At 45.2% G+C, this 16,113-nt stretch overlaps 1 protein-coding gene across 3 annotated transcripts in view; it reads left to right on the top strand.

Annotated features, from left to right (window-relative positions):
- POLR3G (RNA polymerase III subunit G) overlaps positions 1 to 16,113 on the top strand; it is a 54,013-nt gene that overhangs the window by 33,215 nt on the left and 4,685 nt on the right. For all 3 annotated transcript variants that reach the window (XM_033920240.1, XM_033920154.1, XM_033920060.1), the window contains 2 exons: positions 3,295 to 3,362; positions 13,544 to 13,669. In XM_033920240.1, the coding sequence (XP_033776131.1) occupies positions 3,295 to 3,362; positions 13,544 to 13,669 (194 nt within the window). The remainder of the gene's footprint in view (positions 1 to 3,294; positions 3,363 to 13,543; positions 13,670 to 16,113) is intronic.

Below are 16,113 nucleotides of genomic sequence, written 5' to 3'. Positions count from 1 at the left end.
GGAACCGTTATCCATGCTCTTCAATCTCTCCCTGAGTACGGAAAGAGTCCCCCTGGACTGGAAAACAGCCAACGTCGTTCCTCTGCACAAAAAGGGTTGCAGGGCAGAGGCTGCGAATTACAGGCCGGTGAGTCTCACATCGATAGTGAGTAAGCTCATGGAAACACTAATCAAACGTGAATTAGACACGATCCTGAACGAGGAGAATCTACCCGATCCTCATCAACATGGATTCACCAAGGGCGGGTCCTGCCAATCCAATCTTATCAGCTTCTTTGACTGGGTAACAAGGAAGCTGGACTCGGGAGAGTCCCTGGATGTCATGTACTTGGACTTCAGTAAAGCTTTTGATAGCGTCCCCCATCGCAAGTTATTGAGCAAGATGAAATCCATGGGACTAGGGGTTACTCTAACGGCATGGGTCAATGACTGGCTAAGCGGTAGGCTTCAGAGGGTGGTGGTAAATGGTAACCTCTCTAAAACGTCGGATGTGACCAGTGGAGTGCCGCAGGGCTCAGTCCTGGGTCCGATCCTCTTCAACATATTTGTAGGAGACCTACCTCGGGGGCTTCAAGGTAAAACACTGTTCGCCGACGATGCCAAATTATGTAACATTGTAAGTAAAAACGATTTGTCCGACAGCATGAAGCAGGACCTACTTTTATTGGAACACTGGTCCTCGACCTGGCAGCTGAACTTCAACGCAAAGAAATGCAAGGTCATGCACCTAGGCAACAATAACCCATGCAGAACGTACACACTGAATGGGGAGACCTTGGCTAGGACTGTGGCAGAACGAGATTTAGGGGTGATCATTAGTGAAGACATGAAAACAACCAATCAAGTGGAGAAAGCTTCATCCAAGGCCAGACAAATGCTGGGTTGTATCCGTAGAAGCTTCGTTAGCCGGAAGCCTGAGGTCATTATGCCGTTGTACAGAGCCACAGTGAGACCTCATCTGGAGTACTGTGTACAATTCTGGAGGCCACACTACCGTAAGGATGTGCTGAGAGTTGAGTTGGTTCAGAGAATGGCCACCAGAATGGTCTTGGGGCTCAAGGATCTCACGTACAAAGAAAGGCTGGACAGATTGCGGCTATACTCTCTCGAAGATCGCAGGGAGAGGGGAGACATGATCGAGACATTTAAGTATATCACTGGTCGTGTAGAGGTGGAAGATGATATTTTCTTTCTTAAAGGAACCTCGGCCACAAGAGGGCATCCGCTGAAACTCAGGGGCGGGAAATTTCATGGCGACACCAGGAAGTATTTCTTCACAGAGAGAGTGGTTGACCATTGGAACAAGCTCCCAGTGCAGGTGATCATGGCTAACAGTGTGCCTGATTTCAAGAATAAGTGGGATGCCCACGTCGGATCACTACGAGGGCAGTGTAAGGGTATCGCCACCTGAGTGTGATCTAGGAGGGTAGTTAGGGAGGGTTAATAGAGTGGGCAAACTTGATGGGCTATAGCCCTTTTCTGCCGTCATTTTCTATGTTTCTATCCTATACCGCCCTTAGCAATGTTTAAGACATGTGAGTGAAATTCTAAAAGTGCCAAAGATCTCATACCCACCTCTCTCAAAATATTTTACCTTCTACAGGTGTCATGTCGTGGAAACGTTTAAATGCCAATATGAGTTGCTTGAAGATGTTACACTGGTATATTGGGAGCCAGTGACCCTAGTTCAGTGCTGGGGAGATATGGTCGAAAGGGCCAAGGTTCTTTAGGAGCCGCACTGCAGCATTTTGGACTCTTCAGTCTGTTTTGCTCTTTGGCCAGTAGAATGGTGTAAAGACCATCGCAATAGTCTAGGCGGGACAGACAAAGGCATATAATAGTTGGGTGAAGTCAGATTCGGTGAAGTAACGGTGGATGGGTCTTAGTTGCTGTAGGTATTAGAAGGAGGAGGATACTACCTTGGAAATTTGTGTTAGTCAGACTAGCATCCAGTGTAATGCCCGAGATGCCAGACCTGTGGTAAGGGGGGGAAAGGAAGGAGAGAGATGGAAAAGTAGATCTTAAGGAGAAAGCAGAAAAATATAAAAAATTGAATGTTAAAAGTTAATGTCAAAGATGAATGCAGAGCAGAAAGCAAAGGAGAAAAATCCAGTCAATGGATAAGAAGGCCCTGGAAACACAGTTAAGAGCACAGATAGAAGGAAATGCAGCCAGAGACTGGGAAAAGATGATTAGGAAAAATAAAATCATCAGACAACAAAAGATAGGAAAAATGATTTTATTTTCAATATAGTGATTTGAAAAGTCATTTTTTTGAGAATTTATATCTGCTGTGTGTATATGAAAAATGAATGGAAGAAATTGCATTACAATTAGTAATGGGGGCATGGTCTAGGGCAGAGCATGGGCAGTTGGTGGTTGGGGGTACTCGGTTGATATTTGTTAGACTTAGGGGATGCTTGACTCAAAGTTGAGAAACACTTTATATCATGAATGACTGTGATGTCTTATGGGCTGTACTTGTTTTTGTTTCTGTGGGTTGTATTGACATTTAATTTACACCAGTGGCATACTGCATACCACTTATCATAAACAAGAAATAAACACTGTCAAATATATAGTGTGTGTGTTTTGTTTTGCTTTTTTAATACTTTGTTTTATCATTTAATAATAAATTTGTTTCATCATTTAATAATACATTTTTATTAATTATGACTGGAGTCGCTATTCAACAAATCACAAACAATTGGAAGGATTATAGTAGACTTAGTTTCAACTTTTGGTGGAATTCACTATGTAACATGTTTAGAATGGAAAGATCATTATCTGTACAAAATGGAAATTATAAGACTTATTAAAATATGGGGGCCATTGCCAACTTTTTGTGATGATTAAACACCAGTTTTTTCTCTTGAAATATACACCATGATAATGATGACGAGGGGGTTTATGTTATATTTCTGTATATTAATAATAAGATTGGCGAGGGAGGGTGGGTTATAGGTTTATATATATATAATTGTTGTTTATATTGATAGATCTTCCAAGTGTTGTTTATGAGACATTGTATGGTTTTACTCTGTACACTTGTTGATTGATTAAAAATAAATAAAGAATTAAAAAAAAACAAAAAAACAACAACTTTGTTTTCACATTTCTACCTGCTCCTTGGTAGTTCTGGTAACTTGCCATGCTCCTTGGTACCATGGCAAGTTACCAGAACTACAGCTCATTTTAATAATTTGCAACAGAAACTAAACAGACCATAAACTTGTTAACCATTCTTGGAATATGAGAATACATGTTAGCTAACAACTTTTTTTATTTACTCAGTTGTAATGCAGAAAAAGACAAATGTCCCAGCAGCAAATAGTAATGTTGATGTACTGAAAAAGATAGAGGTAAGGTTCATCTAATTAAAAAAATAAAGTGGATTTTTAGCACATCTTTCCAAATAATGTTCAAGCAGCTTACAGCCTTATTAGTAATGTACTATAATAAGTCCCTTCCTCAAAGAAGGGACTTATTATAAGTGGCTTTCTCATGCAGCAAGAGATGGTGACTTATTCCAGGTCAGAGGAAGTGTCGGGGGTTCAATTCCCACTTTACCTACTGTTTCCCTGGTGCTCAGACTATTTGACCACTAAGCCATGCTTCCTTGCTTCTCTAGTTGAATGTGTGCTTTGTGACTAGAGTACTGGGAATACAAAAAAAAAAAACACCTAAAACTTTATCAACAAAGTCTAAAATCAAGTTTTCTTCAACCAATTTGAAGTGCCATAGTATATTGTAGTTCTCAGATTTAGTTATTCACTGAAAATTGTGGTCCCTTTTTTATTTACTTTTCATGAGAGAAAATGTTGTTGCCCTTTACTTAAGAACATAAGAAGTGTTTGCACCGGATCAGACCATGGGTCCAACTAGTCCGGCGATCCGCACACGCGGAGGCCCAGCCAGGTCTACCCTGGCGAATACCTTAGTTACTCAATGTGTCTTTCAAGAAGATATGCATCCAACTTACCCTTAAATCCTGGAATGGTGGTTTCCTCCACAACCTCTTCCGGGAGAGCGTTCCAGGCATTCACCACTCGCTGTGTGAAGCAGAACTTTCTGACTTTTGTCCTGGCCCTGTCTCCCCACAGCTTCATTCCATGACCTCTTGTCCGAGTCACCTTCGACAATGTGAAGAAAGGTGTTTCCTGTTCTATTTTGTTGAATCCTTTCAGTATTTTAAAAGTCTCGATCAGATCTCCTCGCAGTCTCCTCTTTTCGAGGGTGAAAAGTCCCAGTTTTCTGAGGCGATCTTTGTAGCTCAAATTCTCCATCCCTTTTATTAGCTTCGTCGCTCGCCTCTGCACCCTCTCCAGTAGTATTACCGTATTTTCGCGGATATAACGCGCGCGTTATACGTGATTTTACGTACCGCGCATACCCCTCGCGCGTTATATGCCTGAGTGCGGTATACAAAAGTTTTTAAACATAGTTCCCACCCCGCCCGACGCCCGATTCACCCCCCCAGCAGGACCGCTCGCACCCCCACCCCGAACGACCGCTCGCACGCGCTCCCACCCGCACCCGCATCCACGATCGGAGCAAGAGGGAGCCCAAGCCCTCTTGCCCGGCCGACTCCCCGACGTCCAATACATCCCCCCCCCGGCAGGACCACTCGCACCCTCACCCCGAAGGACCGCCGACTCCCCAACAATATCGGGCCAGGAGGGAGCCCAAACCCTCCTGGCCACGGCGACCCCCTAACCCCACCCCGCACTACATTACGGGCAGGAGGGATCCCAGGCCCTCCTGCCCTCGACGCAAACCCCCCTCCCCCCCAGCCGACCCGCGACCCCCCTGGCCGACCCCCACGACCCCCCCACCCCCCTTCCCCGTACCTTTGGAAGTTGGCCGGACAGACGGGAGCCAAACCCGCCTGTCCGGCAGGCAGCCAACGAAGGAATGAGGCCGGATTGGCCCATCCGTCCTAAAGCTCCGCCTACTGGTGGGGCCTAAGGCGCGTGGGCCAATCAGAATAGGCCCTGGAGCCTTAGGTCCCACCTGGGGGCGCGGCCTGAGGCACATGGGCCAAACCCGACCATGTGTCTCAGGCCGCGCCCCCAGGTGGGACCTAAGGCTCCAGGGCCTATTCTGATTGGCCCACGCGCCTTAGGCCCCACCAGTAGGCGGAGCTTTAGGACGGATGGGCCAATCCGGCCTCATTCCTTCGTTGGCTGCCTGCCGGACAGGCGGGTTTGGCTCCCGTCTGTCCGGCCAACTTCCAAAGGTACGGGGAAGGGGGGTGGGGGGGTCGTGGGGGTCGGCCAGGGGGGTCGCGGGTCGGCTGGGGGGGAGGGGGGTTTGCGTCGAGGGCAGGAGGGCCTGGGATCCCTCCTGCCCGTAATGTAGTGCGGGGTGGGGTTAGGGGGTCGCCGTGGCCAGGAGGATTTGGGCTCCCTCCTGGCCCAATATTGTCGGGGAGTCGGCAGTCCTTCGGGGTGGGGGTGCGAGTGGTCCTGCCGAGGGGGGAGAAGAATCGGACGTCGAGGGGGGGCATCAGGCTTTCAGGATGGGGACAGGACTTCAAGGGGGGACAGGCAGATCTTCAAGGGGGACAGGCAGACCTTCAAGGGGGACAGGACTTCAAGGGGGGACAGGCAGACCTTCAAGGGGGGACAGGACTTCAAGGGGGACAGGCACGGAGAGGCGGGGCAGTGCACCGAAAGTCAGGGCGGGTGAACGGTGAGTCGGGGCAACCAGAGGAGAGTCGGGGCAGTGCACCGAAAGTCAGGGTGAGTCGGGGCAACCAGATGAGAGTCGGGGAGGGCGAAAGGAGAGTCGGGGTGGCCAGAGGAGAGTCGGGGAGAGCGAAAGGAGAGTCGGGGTGGCCAGAGGAGAGTCGGGCAGCATGCGCGTTATATGCCTGAGCGCGGTATAGAAAAGTTTTTGTACATATCATCGTGATTTCTGCGCGCTATACCCCTGTGCGCGTTTTACAATGGTGCGCGTTATATCCGCGAAAATACGGTATATCCTTCTTTAGATAGGGAGACCAATGTTGGACACAGTATTCCAAGTGTGGTGTCACCATCGCTCTGTATAACGGCATTATTACATCCTCAGATCTACTCATGATACCCTTCTTTATCATGCCCAACATCCTATTTGCTTTTTTTGCCGCCGCTGCACATTGAGCCGACGGCTTCAGGGTCCTGTCTTATCATTACCTCCAGGTCCCTTTCTTGTTCGCTTTTGCCCAAAGTTGCATCAAATAAGGTATACTTGTGCTCCTTGTTTTTCCTGCCCAGGTGCATCACTTTGCATTTTTCTACGTTAAACTTCATTTGCCACTTCTCTGCCAATTTCTCCAGTTGTTTCAAATCTTTCTGGAGTTCCTCGCAGTCCGTCTGTGACCTGATTGCCCGACTTAGTTTTGCGTCATCAGCAAACTTGATGATTTCACTTGTTGTTTCTTCTTCCAGGTCATTTATGAAAATATTGAACAAGATGGGCCTAAGAACCGAGCCCTGAGGCACTCCACTAGTTACTTTCTCCCAGTCCAAGAACTTTCCATTTACGCTCACCCTCTGTCTTCTCTCTTCCAGCCATTTTCCTATCCATCTTAGTATGTCCCCTTCTATTCCATGACTTTGAAGTTTTCTGAGAAGTCGCTCATGTGAAGTAAATTCGTCAAACATGACTGCCCCTTCCTGAATCCATGTTGACTAGCTCTCATTAGGTCATGGGTATCCAGATGTTAGACTATGCTATCCTTGATCAATGCTTCAACCATCTTCCCAGGGACTGATGTGAGACTCACAGGTCTGTAGTTTCCTGGTTCTCCTCTTGATCCTTTTTTGAAGATTGGGATGATGTTTGCTATCCTCCAGTCTTCTGGTATCTTTCTGGTTCTAATTGACATGTTAGTGAGCAATTGCAGTAATTCTCCGATTTCTACCTTTAGCTCTTTTAATACTCTCGGGTGAATTCCATCCAGGCCAGGGGATTTGTCGCATATGTGGCCCTTCAATAAAATAAGATGGCTGCTTTTAAATAAGGTAATTTGCATAGGTTAAATGTTCTTGGCACAATGTGCATGTAACCACAAATTACTGAGCAAAGAAACCCTAGATTAATTTCTGAATGCAAAAGGGGTAGCTGCCTCAGACCCCTACATAAAGGGGGCCCAGCCACACAACTGCCCATTGGTAAATTTAGCCCTGTCTTTTTTTTTTTTTTTTTTCCCCTGCTTCCTGGCAGGTCCTGCCATCTCTTCCTCTCCCTTCTCCTGCTCTGTCCTTCCTTATGACCCTCTGTACATTTTTTTTGTCTTTGGGAGCTCAGCAGTGATTTTAAGATGGGCTTCTGGAGTTGGGGCCTTCTCTCTGCAAGTCCTTCCTACATGAAAACAGAAAGTTGAAGCAAAGTAAGTGGTACTTGAAAAGGGAAGGCCTGACTCCAGCAGCCAGTCTTAATCGCTGCCAAAAAATAAAATAGAGGGTTGAAATGAAGTGGGGGAACATGAGGAAGGCAGGGGGACAAATACAAGTTTTATGGAGGGTGGGGAAGCGAATAAAGATACAAAAATTGAGGGACCAGAGTGGAGTGGGGAGTGGAAAGATGCTGAGTACAGGGTGTGGGAACAAGAAGAGGGGATAAGCTGAACATGGAGATAAATAATGACATAGGGAAGAGAAGAGGCAGGCAAGAACTATAAGGATGTAGAGGGGCAATACTGAAAGGGGAGAGAATAGAGACATGGGAGGAATGGTATAGGCAAGGGCCAATATAAGGTTGTGGGGTGGTTGTTTATTAATAAACAGAAATGCTGAAAGGGGGAGAGATAAGGGCACAGAAGGCAGATGGTGAGCATGGAGAGGAGGATATGGGGATGAGGAGGAGGATAGGGACAGGGACATAGGGGTGATGCTGGAAAAGAGGTGAGATGGGGATACTTAAAGAGAAATAATGATGTAGAAGGAAGATAGATGGTGAACATGGAGAAAAAAATGTCAAATGAATAAAGACCCTGCAAAGACAGGAAAAAAACCCAAAGGGAAGCAGAAAAGGGGCATTGGGACCAAAGTGGAAAAAAATAAAATGCTCACACAACAAAGGTAGAGAGAAGTATTTTATTTCCAATTTCTTAATTGGAATATGTCAGATTTTGGAAATGCACATCTTTTAATACTTCAGTTTCTATTCTTCTCTGTTTGCTGAATGCAGGCTATGACTTCTTAAGGATCCACTTAAGTTTTTTTTTGTCTTCAGCTCTTCTTTACTGATCTGTGGTCCCTTGTTTCAGATTTGTTGAGGATCTATTTGTGTGTGTGTTACCAAGGTTCTGTATTCTGCTAGCATGTAGTTTTCTGTAGAGAGCCATAGCACGGCTAAGGTTGATGCTTTTTGAGTCTGGGAGATAGTGGTATTGCAATAAGGTTCTAAATGTAGTTTGTGTGTGGCGTTTTGAGGTGGAGGGTTTGTGTGTTGGCCTTAGTGAATGGATATCAAAATTTTAACAGTTTGTTATAATATCAGATTTAGAAAATTTTGCGCGATATGATGTGTGTTGAGGTGGTTGCCAGTAAAGTAGAATTGGGTTTAATTAGAGAATAACAGGGGGATAAATTTTTTTCCCATCCCGGCGAGTTATTTTCCTGTCACTGCCCCATTCCTGCAAGCTCTGTCCTCATCTGCACAAGCCTCAAACATTTTAAAATCATAAGTGTTCAAGTCTTGTGCAGTTAAAATAGAGCTTACAGGAATGGGGACGGGGTGGGAAAAATTTGCCCCGTGTCATCTTGTTTAAATTGAGACACTGCCTCAAAACTTGATTAGTACAATTAGCACATATACATTCAGAAAGAGAGAGATGGGATCCAATAAGAGAAACTGCTTTTTTATTATTATTCTTTATTTATAGTTAACAATTGACAATCTTTACAAGTCAATAGAAAAAATACAATGTAAGCTGAAATAAAATTCCAAATTTATTTAAAAGGTATCTCCTTATTACAGCGCATAGTTAGTCCTCAATCAGAGATGTAGCTGAAGAAAAACTGAAATATAACATCAAAGAATCAAGTATCGGGAAAACTAAAGAGGCGGCCTGACTGTTCTTGAACATTTTTTTCTGAGCTATCTTGACAAACAGCAAAACTCATGTAAGAACATAAGAAGTGCCTCTGCTGGGTCAGACCAGAGGTCCATCGTGCCCAGTAGTCCGCTCGCGCAGCGGCCCAACAGGTCCAGGACCTGTGTAGTAGTCCTCTATCTGTACACCTCTATGTCCAATCCCTTCTTGAACCCTAATACCGTACTCTGTCCTATGGCGCCCTCTGAAAGCGCATTCCAGGTGTCCACCACCCGTTGGATGAAGAAAAACTTCCTAACATTGGTTTTGAATCTGTCCCCTTTCAACTTTTCCGAATGCTCTCTCGTTCTTGTAGTTTTCGAAAGTTTGAAGAATCTGTCCCTCTCCACTTTCTCCATGCCTTTCATGATCTTGCAAGTCTCTATCAGATCCCCTCTAATTCTCCTCTTCTCCAGGGAAAAGAGCCCCACTTTCTCCAGCCTCTCAGTGTATGAAAGGTTTTCCATACCTTTTATCAAACGTGTCGCTCTCCTCTGAACCCTCTCGAGTATCGCTATATCCTTCTTAAGGTATGGTGACCAATATTGGACGTATTACTCCAGATCCGGACGCACCATTGCCCGATACAACGGCAGAATAACTTCTTTCATTCTGGTTGTAATACCCTTCTTGATTATACTTAGCATTCTATTCGCTCTCTTAGCGGCCGCTGCACACTGTGCCGACGACTTCATTGTCTTATCCACTATTACTCCCAAGTCCCTTTCTTGGGTACTCTCACTCAATAACATCCCTCCCATCGTATAGCTGTACCTCGGGTTTTTGCTTCCTACATGCAATACTTTACATTTCTCTACATTGAACTTCATCTGCCATCTCGTCGCCTACTCCCCTAGCCTGTTCAGGTCCCTTTGTAATTCCTCACAGTCCTCTTTAGTCCAAGCACCACTAAATAGTTTGGTGTCATCTGCAAATTTTATTATTTCACACTTCGTCCCTGTTTCTATATCATTTATAAATATATTGAATAGCAGCGATGATTGCTATCTGGCTGAAATAAACTTAGACAACAGCTGCAGTTCATAAAACACGTATCTGTTACCTCTGAATATCAAAACACACTTACAGGGGTATCTTAGGACAAAGATTGCCCCTAACTATATAGCCTGAGGTCTCAAAATAAGAAACTACATTCTTCTTCTCTGGGTGGGACGAGATACGTCAGGGTATATTCTTATAATATTTGTCAAAAAGGGAACATCTTAAGCATCCATTCCCTATCAAAGTCAATAGCAAACTGTACTATCAATGTAGCAAAAACCTGAACCTCAATATCCGACCTCTCCAGAAACTGTGTCAGATCCAAACTATCAGCAGACAAATTCTGCTGATTAGGATTCTGAGATCTATCTCTCATGGGGAAATAATATATTTTTGAGAGAGGTGGATACGAAGTTTCTGGCACTTTCAGAATTTCATTCAATTATCTTTTAAACATTGCTAAGGCAGTTGTAGTCTGAACTTTTGGAAAGTTAATAATCCAGAGATTACATCTCCTAATGGAATTTTCCATCATTTCTTGTTTAAAGTGCATACTAGCGCTGTCCTTAGCCCAAGTCAGAGCTTGTACTTCCAAAGTTTTTATCTTGGTCTCAAAATCACTCGTTTAAATTCTCCAAACTTGATACTGAAGGGAATAGACTTAGTAGATAAGGACAAGTTATTCATCCTCTCCAAGATAGGAAGAATGAGAGGGCACTCTCTAAAATTGAAAGGGGATAGATTCTGTACGAACATAAGGAAGTTCTTCTTCACCCAGCGAGTGGTAGAAAACTGGAACGCTCTTCTGGAGGCTGTCATAGGGGAAAATACTCTCCAGGGATTCAAGTCAAAGTTAGACAAGTTCCTGCTGAACCACAACGTACGCAAGTTGGGCTAGTCTCAGTTAGTGCACTGGTCTTTGACCAGAGGGCCGCCATGTGAGCGGACTGCTGGGCACGATGGACCAATGGTCTGACCCAGTAGTGGCAATTCTTATGTTCTTATGATACATTTATTTTTAAGTTCCAAATTTTCTGAGAGCACAGTAGTTCACCACGTGGAAAATTGTTGAAATTGATTCCCAGTGAAGTTTGCATATTCAATATGGCCTCCCATATAGATTCCATAGTAGAGATCTCGGGCTTTTGTAAGGGAACAATCTTGGTTCTAGAACTCCCTGTAGCCCCCAAAGTACCCGGAGCTGCCTCAGTGATCAGGGAAACTTCATAGGCTTGCTGTAATCTCACTGCCGCCTGCTGCGATCGTAAAAGCTCTTCCTTCCCCCTTCCAAGGTCTGTCCTACCATTCTGAGAGGCCAGCAAGAGGGCATTCCGAGCTGGCACGTCGATAAATGACTCCTCCTTCGCAGCGGGGCAGCTAGGCAGACTTCACTCTTCCAGGGATAGAGTAGCACCCTCGAAGGAGAAATCACGCGCCTCAGCTTGCGTGTTCTCTCCAGCCGCAGATACCTTCGGTTGTGGGTTCGTGAGCTGTGGTCCACAAAGGAATCCATTGGGCGGTTTGTGAAGTTGCTTCATCAAGGAAAACCCAAACTTTGGATTATTTTTTTTTTTTTTTCTCTTTTCTTTTAACCATCTAGCAAGCGAGGAAAGGTCTTCACTAAAGGCATGACAGCGTCTCTGCAAATGCATCAGGCCGCCATCTTGGGTAAGCTCCGCCGAGAAACCACTTTATAGCATATTTTCCACATAGTCTCTTGCACTGTATGGGTTGCTCACTGGCCCTATAGGGAATCACTGCAGAGACATTCACTGCCTATGTGCCCAGACCCTTATACCCCAAATGCACCACGAGAAACTCACTCATTGGCCTTTACTCTCACTCTTTTTGTGATGAGCCACCCTAGGTATCTCTGCATTCTGATCCAGCAGCTTCCTTCCTTCCTTCCCTGGCCCAGTGGCTCATACCCCTTCTCTGCGTTTCCAGCAAAAAAGTCATATAAAGGTGTGGAGCTGCTGTTTAGGTGATGCAGCTGATGGCTTTGCTGTATGGCCCCCTTCTGGGGTAGACCTCCTTCTTCCTGAGTCTGACTCTGCATTTATGTTTTTTTTTTTTTTTTTTTTTTTTGGGGGGGGAGCATGGGGCTAAGGAAGCTGTGCCACTAGACCTGGGAGGAGGGCCCATCCACAGAAGTTTTCCTGGGGCCCCATAGGTGGTTAAACGGCTCTGAGTGACAGCACAGTTTTTCTATGGCTATCAGATGAACAATAAACAGCATGGTGTTATAATGGAAGGGTTAAACTTATCAGTGTCAGAAGGCCTATTCCTAGTCTGGTACAACTAATAGGACTCTCAGTTTTTAATATATATGCAGCCTGCTATAAGATCAGGAAAGCCTAGAATAAGTGTCTTGTCTCTTAAAAGAAAAAAGCAGTCTGAACATAGCCTGTGATGGCTGATGTATTCCTGGAAAAATAGATTTGCCTGTTACTCTAGAGAGGGTATTTTGAATGTAATTATTAGTGGAACCTTGTGGCAGGGGTCCTTACAAACTCCCATCATGCAATGGATAGGACATTCTCAGGAAGCTACATATTACCAATAAATGCCATGTCCAAAGGAAACACTTGTGTTAAAGGACTGAGATGAAGGATTTGGATACCTTTGGGGACCAGTCAGATATAGAATCTTCCCCAGGTCTGTACTGGTTCAGTCACTACTGTCTGCTCTTATTGTGACATCCATCTTCCAATAGGTCCTTGCAAAGCAGGGCCAGCTCTGCCAGCCCTATGGGTAAGCTCTTGAAAGGGGGTGTTTATACTACCACTACCAGTTCTAGACCTCCCATGTGGATAAATGAGTGATAGGCTTGGATCTCTATTGCTATCACTCAAAGAGAAACAGCTAAAATTTTGAGAGCTTGTAAAGCATCTTCTGGGATGGAGAAAGTCTGAAACAAACAAACAAAAAGTTTGAAATCTTATGTCATCGCAGCCAAGTTCACTGCAGTCCTAGAGATCCTAGAGATAGTCAAAACTTACCGTAGCTTAAGTTTCAAGTTTATTTGGGTCTTGATATACCGCTTTTATAAGCAAAGCGGTTTCCAATTTATACAAAGTATTAAAATGTGTTTTGGGTTTTTTTAATATAAAAGAGGGAACAAATTCACATTAAGGCTAGGGACATAACATGATACATTTGGGCAGAACTGGAGAAAATATTGCTTAAAATAAAAGAAAGGGGAGGTAAAAAATAAAAGGAATGAAGGGGATCTTAAAGTGTGACAGTTCACCTATCAGAAGGATAGAGGAGGTTTTTGTAAATTATTTAAAGGAACTAATTGAACTGTTCATTGAAAACGCCTTTTCTTTTCATAAATAATAATAATAGCTTTATTCTTTTATACCGCCATAACCAAGAGTGCTAATCTGTATGGCAAGGGATAGTAAGGGGGACAGCTAGGAAGAGGTGATAAATTACAACATTTTATTCCAGGAGCTGGAAAAGAAAGGTGATGCAGAAAAATCAGATGAAGAAACGGAGGACAAAGAGAAAAAAGAGGAGGAGGAGGAGGAGGAAGAAGCTGAAGAAGATGCATATAACGAAGAGGAGCAGGAGGAGGTAACATTCACGTCTTACAGGCTCAGTTCTGCAGTGTGAGGATATAAAAAAAATTCCATGCAATCATAAAGAGGGAGATAGACCTACTTCAGGCTGCCTAATACATTGGTTGGTCTCTCTTTCTCTTTCTTTTTTTTTTCTCTCTCTCTCTCATATTGTTGTCTTTTTTGGTTTTGAATTCCTATGTATACACAGGCTAGTGAAAGGATGCTACTGAGCCTCCTTTTACTGCCAATGCTGACACACAAACAGTTAAACATAGTAACATAGTAGATGACGGCAGATAAAGACCCGAATGGTCCATCCAGTCTGCCCAACCTGATTCAATTTAAATTTTTTAATTTTTTCTTCTTAGCTATTTCTGGGCAAGAATCCAAAGCTTTACCCGGTACTGTGCTTGGGTTCCAACTGCCGAAATCTCTGTTCAGACTTACTCCAGCCCATCTACACCCTCCCAGCCATTGAAGCCCTCCCCAGCCCATCCTCCACCAAACGGCCATATACAGACACAGACCATGCAAGTCTGCCCAGTACTGGCCTTAGTTCAATACTTAATATTATTTTCTGATTCTAAATCCTCTGTTTTCATCCCACGCTTCTTTGAACTCAGTCACAGTTTTACTCTCCACCACCTCTCGGGAGCGCATTCCAGGCATCCACTTCCCTCTCCGTAAAGTAGAATTTCCTAACATTGCCCCTGAATCTAGCACCCCTCAACCTCAAATTATGTCCTCTGGTTTTACCATTTTCCTTTCTCTGGAAAAGATTTTGTTCTACGTTAATACCCTTCAAGTATTTGAACGTCTGAATCATATCTCCCCTATCTCTCCTTTCCTCTAGGGCGGGGGTCGGCAACCTGCGGCTCCAGAGCCGCATGCGGCTCTTTTCCACCTTTGCTGCGGCTCCGGTAGTGTGTCACGCAGGCATGCAGTTACAAGTCCGGCGTCGCGGCGGGAAATAGCCATGCTGAGCAGTGAGCTCAGCACATACACAGATGAAAGCCTTGCTTGCTGATTGGTCCGGCGGCCCCGCCCCGCCGTGCCGCCGGACCAATCAGCAAGCAAGGCTTTCATCTGTGTAGTGCTGAGCTCACTGCATGGCTATTTCCCGCCGCGACGCTGGACTTGTAAGGTGCACGCTGAAAAAGAAATCATCCTGGCCGGGGTCGGTGTCATGCTCCGGAGATCTACAGCCTTCCTATCTCCCTCTCCCTTCTACCTGCTTCCGGCCACATCCCCTGCTCCGTGGCTCTCTTCGGCAACTCAGCAGCAGCTTCTGACGTCGGGGCCTACCCTCTGCGAGTCCCGCTTGTTTCAACTTCCTTTTTCCACAAAGGCGGGACTCGTAGAGGGAAGGCCTCGATGTCGGCAGCTTGTCTTGATCACTGCTGCTGACGAGTTGCTGAAGAGAGCTGCGGAGCAGGGGGGTGTTGCCAGGTGCAGGTAGAAGGGAGAGGGCCAGATGCAGGACTCGTTGGTGAGGGAGGAGAAGAGAGAGAGAAAGAGAGAGGGGAGGGAAACAAAAGGAAATATTTCATACTGGGCTGGGCCGGAGTGGAGGGAGGGTGGAAAGATTCTAGCTACAGGGTGCAGTAACAAAGGAAAAGGGGGGAAAGCTGAAAATGGAGATAGTGACACAAAAAAGAGAAAGGGTAAGCAGGACCTACTGAATAAGGATAGAGATACAGAGGGGACATGAAGAGGAGGTGAAATAGAGACATAGAAGTAATGCTGAAAAAGTGTGTGTGGGGGAGATAAAGACATTGAAAGGGCAAATGGTGAACATGGCGTAAAGATAAGGACAGAGACAAATGAAGATTCTGAAAAAGTGGTGAGATAGGGATATAGGTGAGATGGACACAAAGAAGGGTGATGCTGGAAAATAGGTGGAATGGTAATTCTGACAGACACAGAAGGGAAATGCTGGATCAAGGAGAGATGGGGCTCAGGCTGGATGGAATGAGGAGAAATGCCTTGTTGGCCCGGAACTTCCTCTCCTACGTCAGAATTGACGTCAGGGAGCGAAATGCTGGTCAGCGCAACACTTCTGCAGGGAAAGCTTGGGACGGTGGTGGCTTGGCGGCTGTTCCCCGATTGCGGTGGCAGCAAACCGAGTGGCTTGGGGGACGGCACGGAGACAGAAAGAAGGGGGAACAGGGAGACAGAAAGAAAAAGTTGGGGGAGAGAATGAGGTCTGGAGGAGAGGAAACATACAGGAGGCTGAAAGAAAGGAAGAAAGATTGGATGCACAGTCAGAAGAAGAAAGTGCAACCAGAGACTCATGAAATCACCAAATAGCAAAGGTAGGAAAAATGATTTTATTTTCAATTTAGTGATCCTGTATATAGCATTAAGATAAGAAACAATATATGCAGTGTTAGATTTGTTTTATAATGGTTTTGCGGCTCCAAGTTTTTTTTTTCTTTTCGAAAACGGGTCCAAGTG

The sequence above is a fragment of the Geotrypetes seraphini genome, chromosome 1 (genome assembly GCF_902459505.1).
Source record: "Geotrypetes seraphini chromosome 1, aGeoSer1.1, whole genome shotgun sequence".
Taxonomy (NCBI): domain Eukaryota; kingdom Metazoa; phylum Chordata; class Amphibia; order Gymnophiona; family Dermophiidae; genus Geotrypetes; species Geotrypetes seraphini.
Note: the sequence above shows the minus strand (reverse complement) of the source record. Positions and strands in the feature narration are given on the sequence as shown.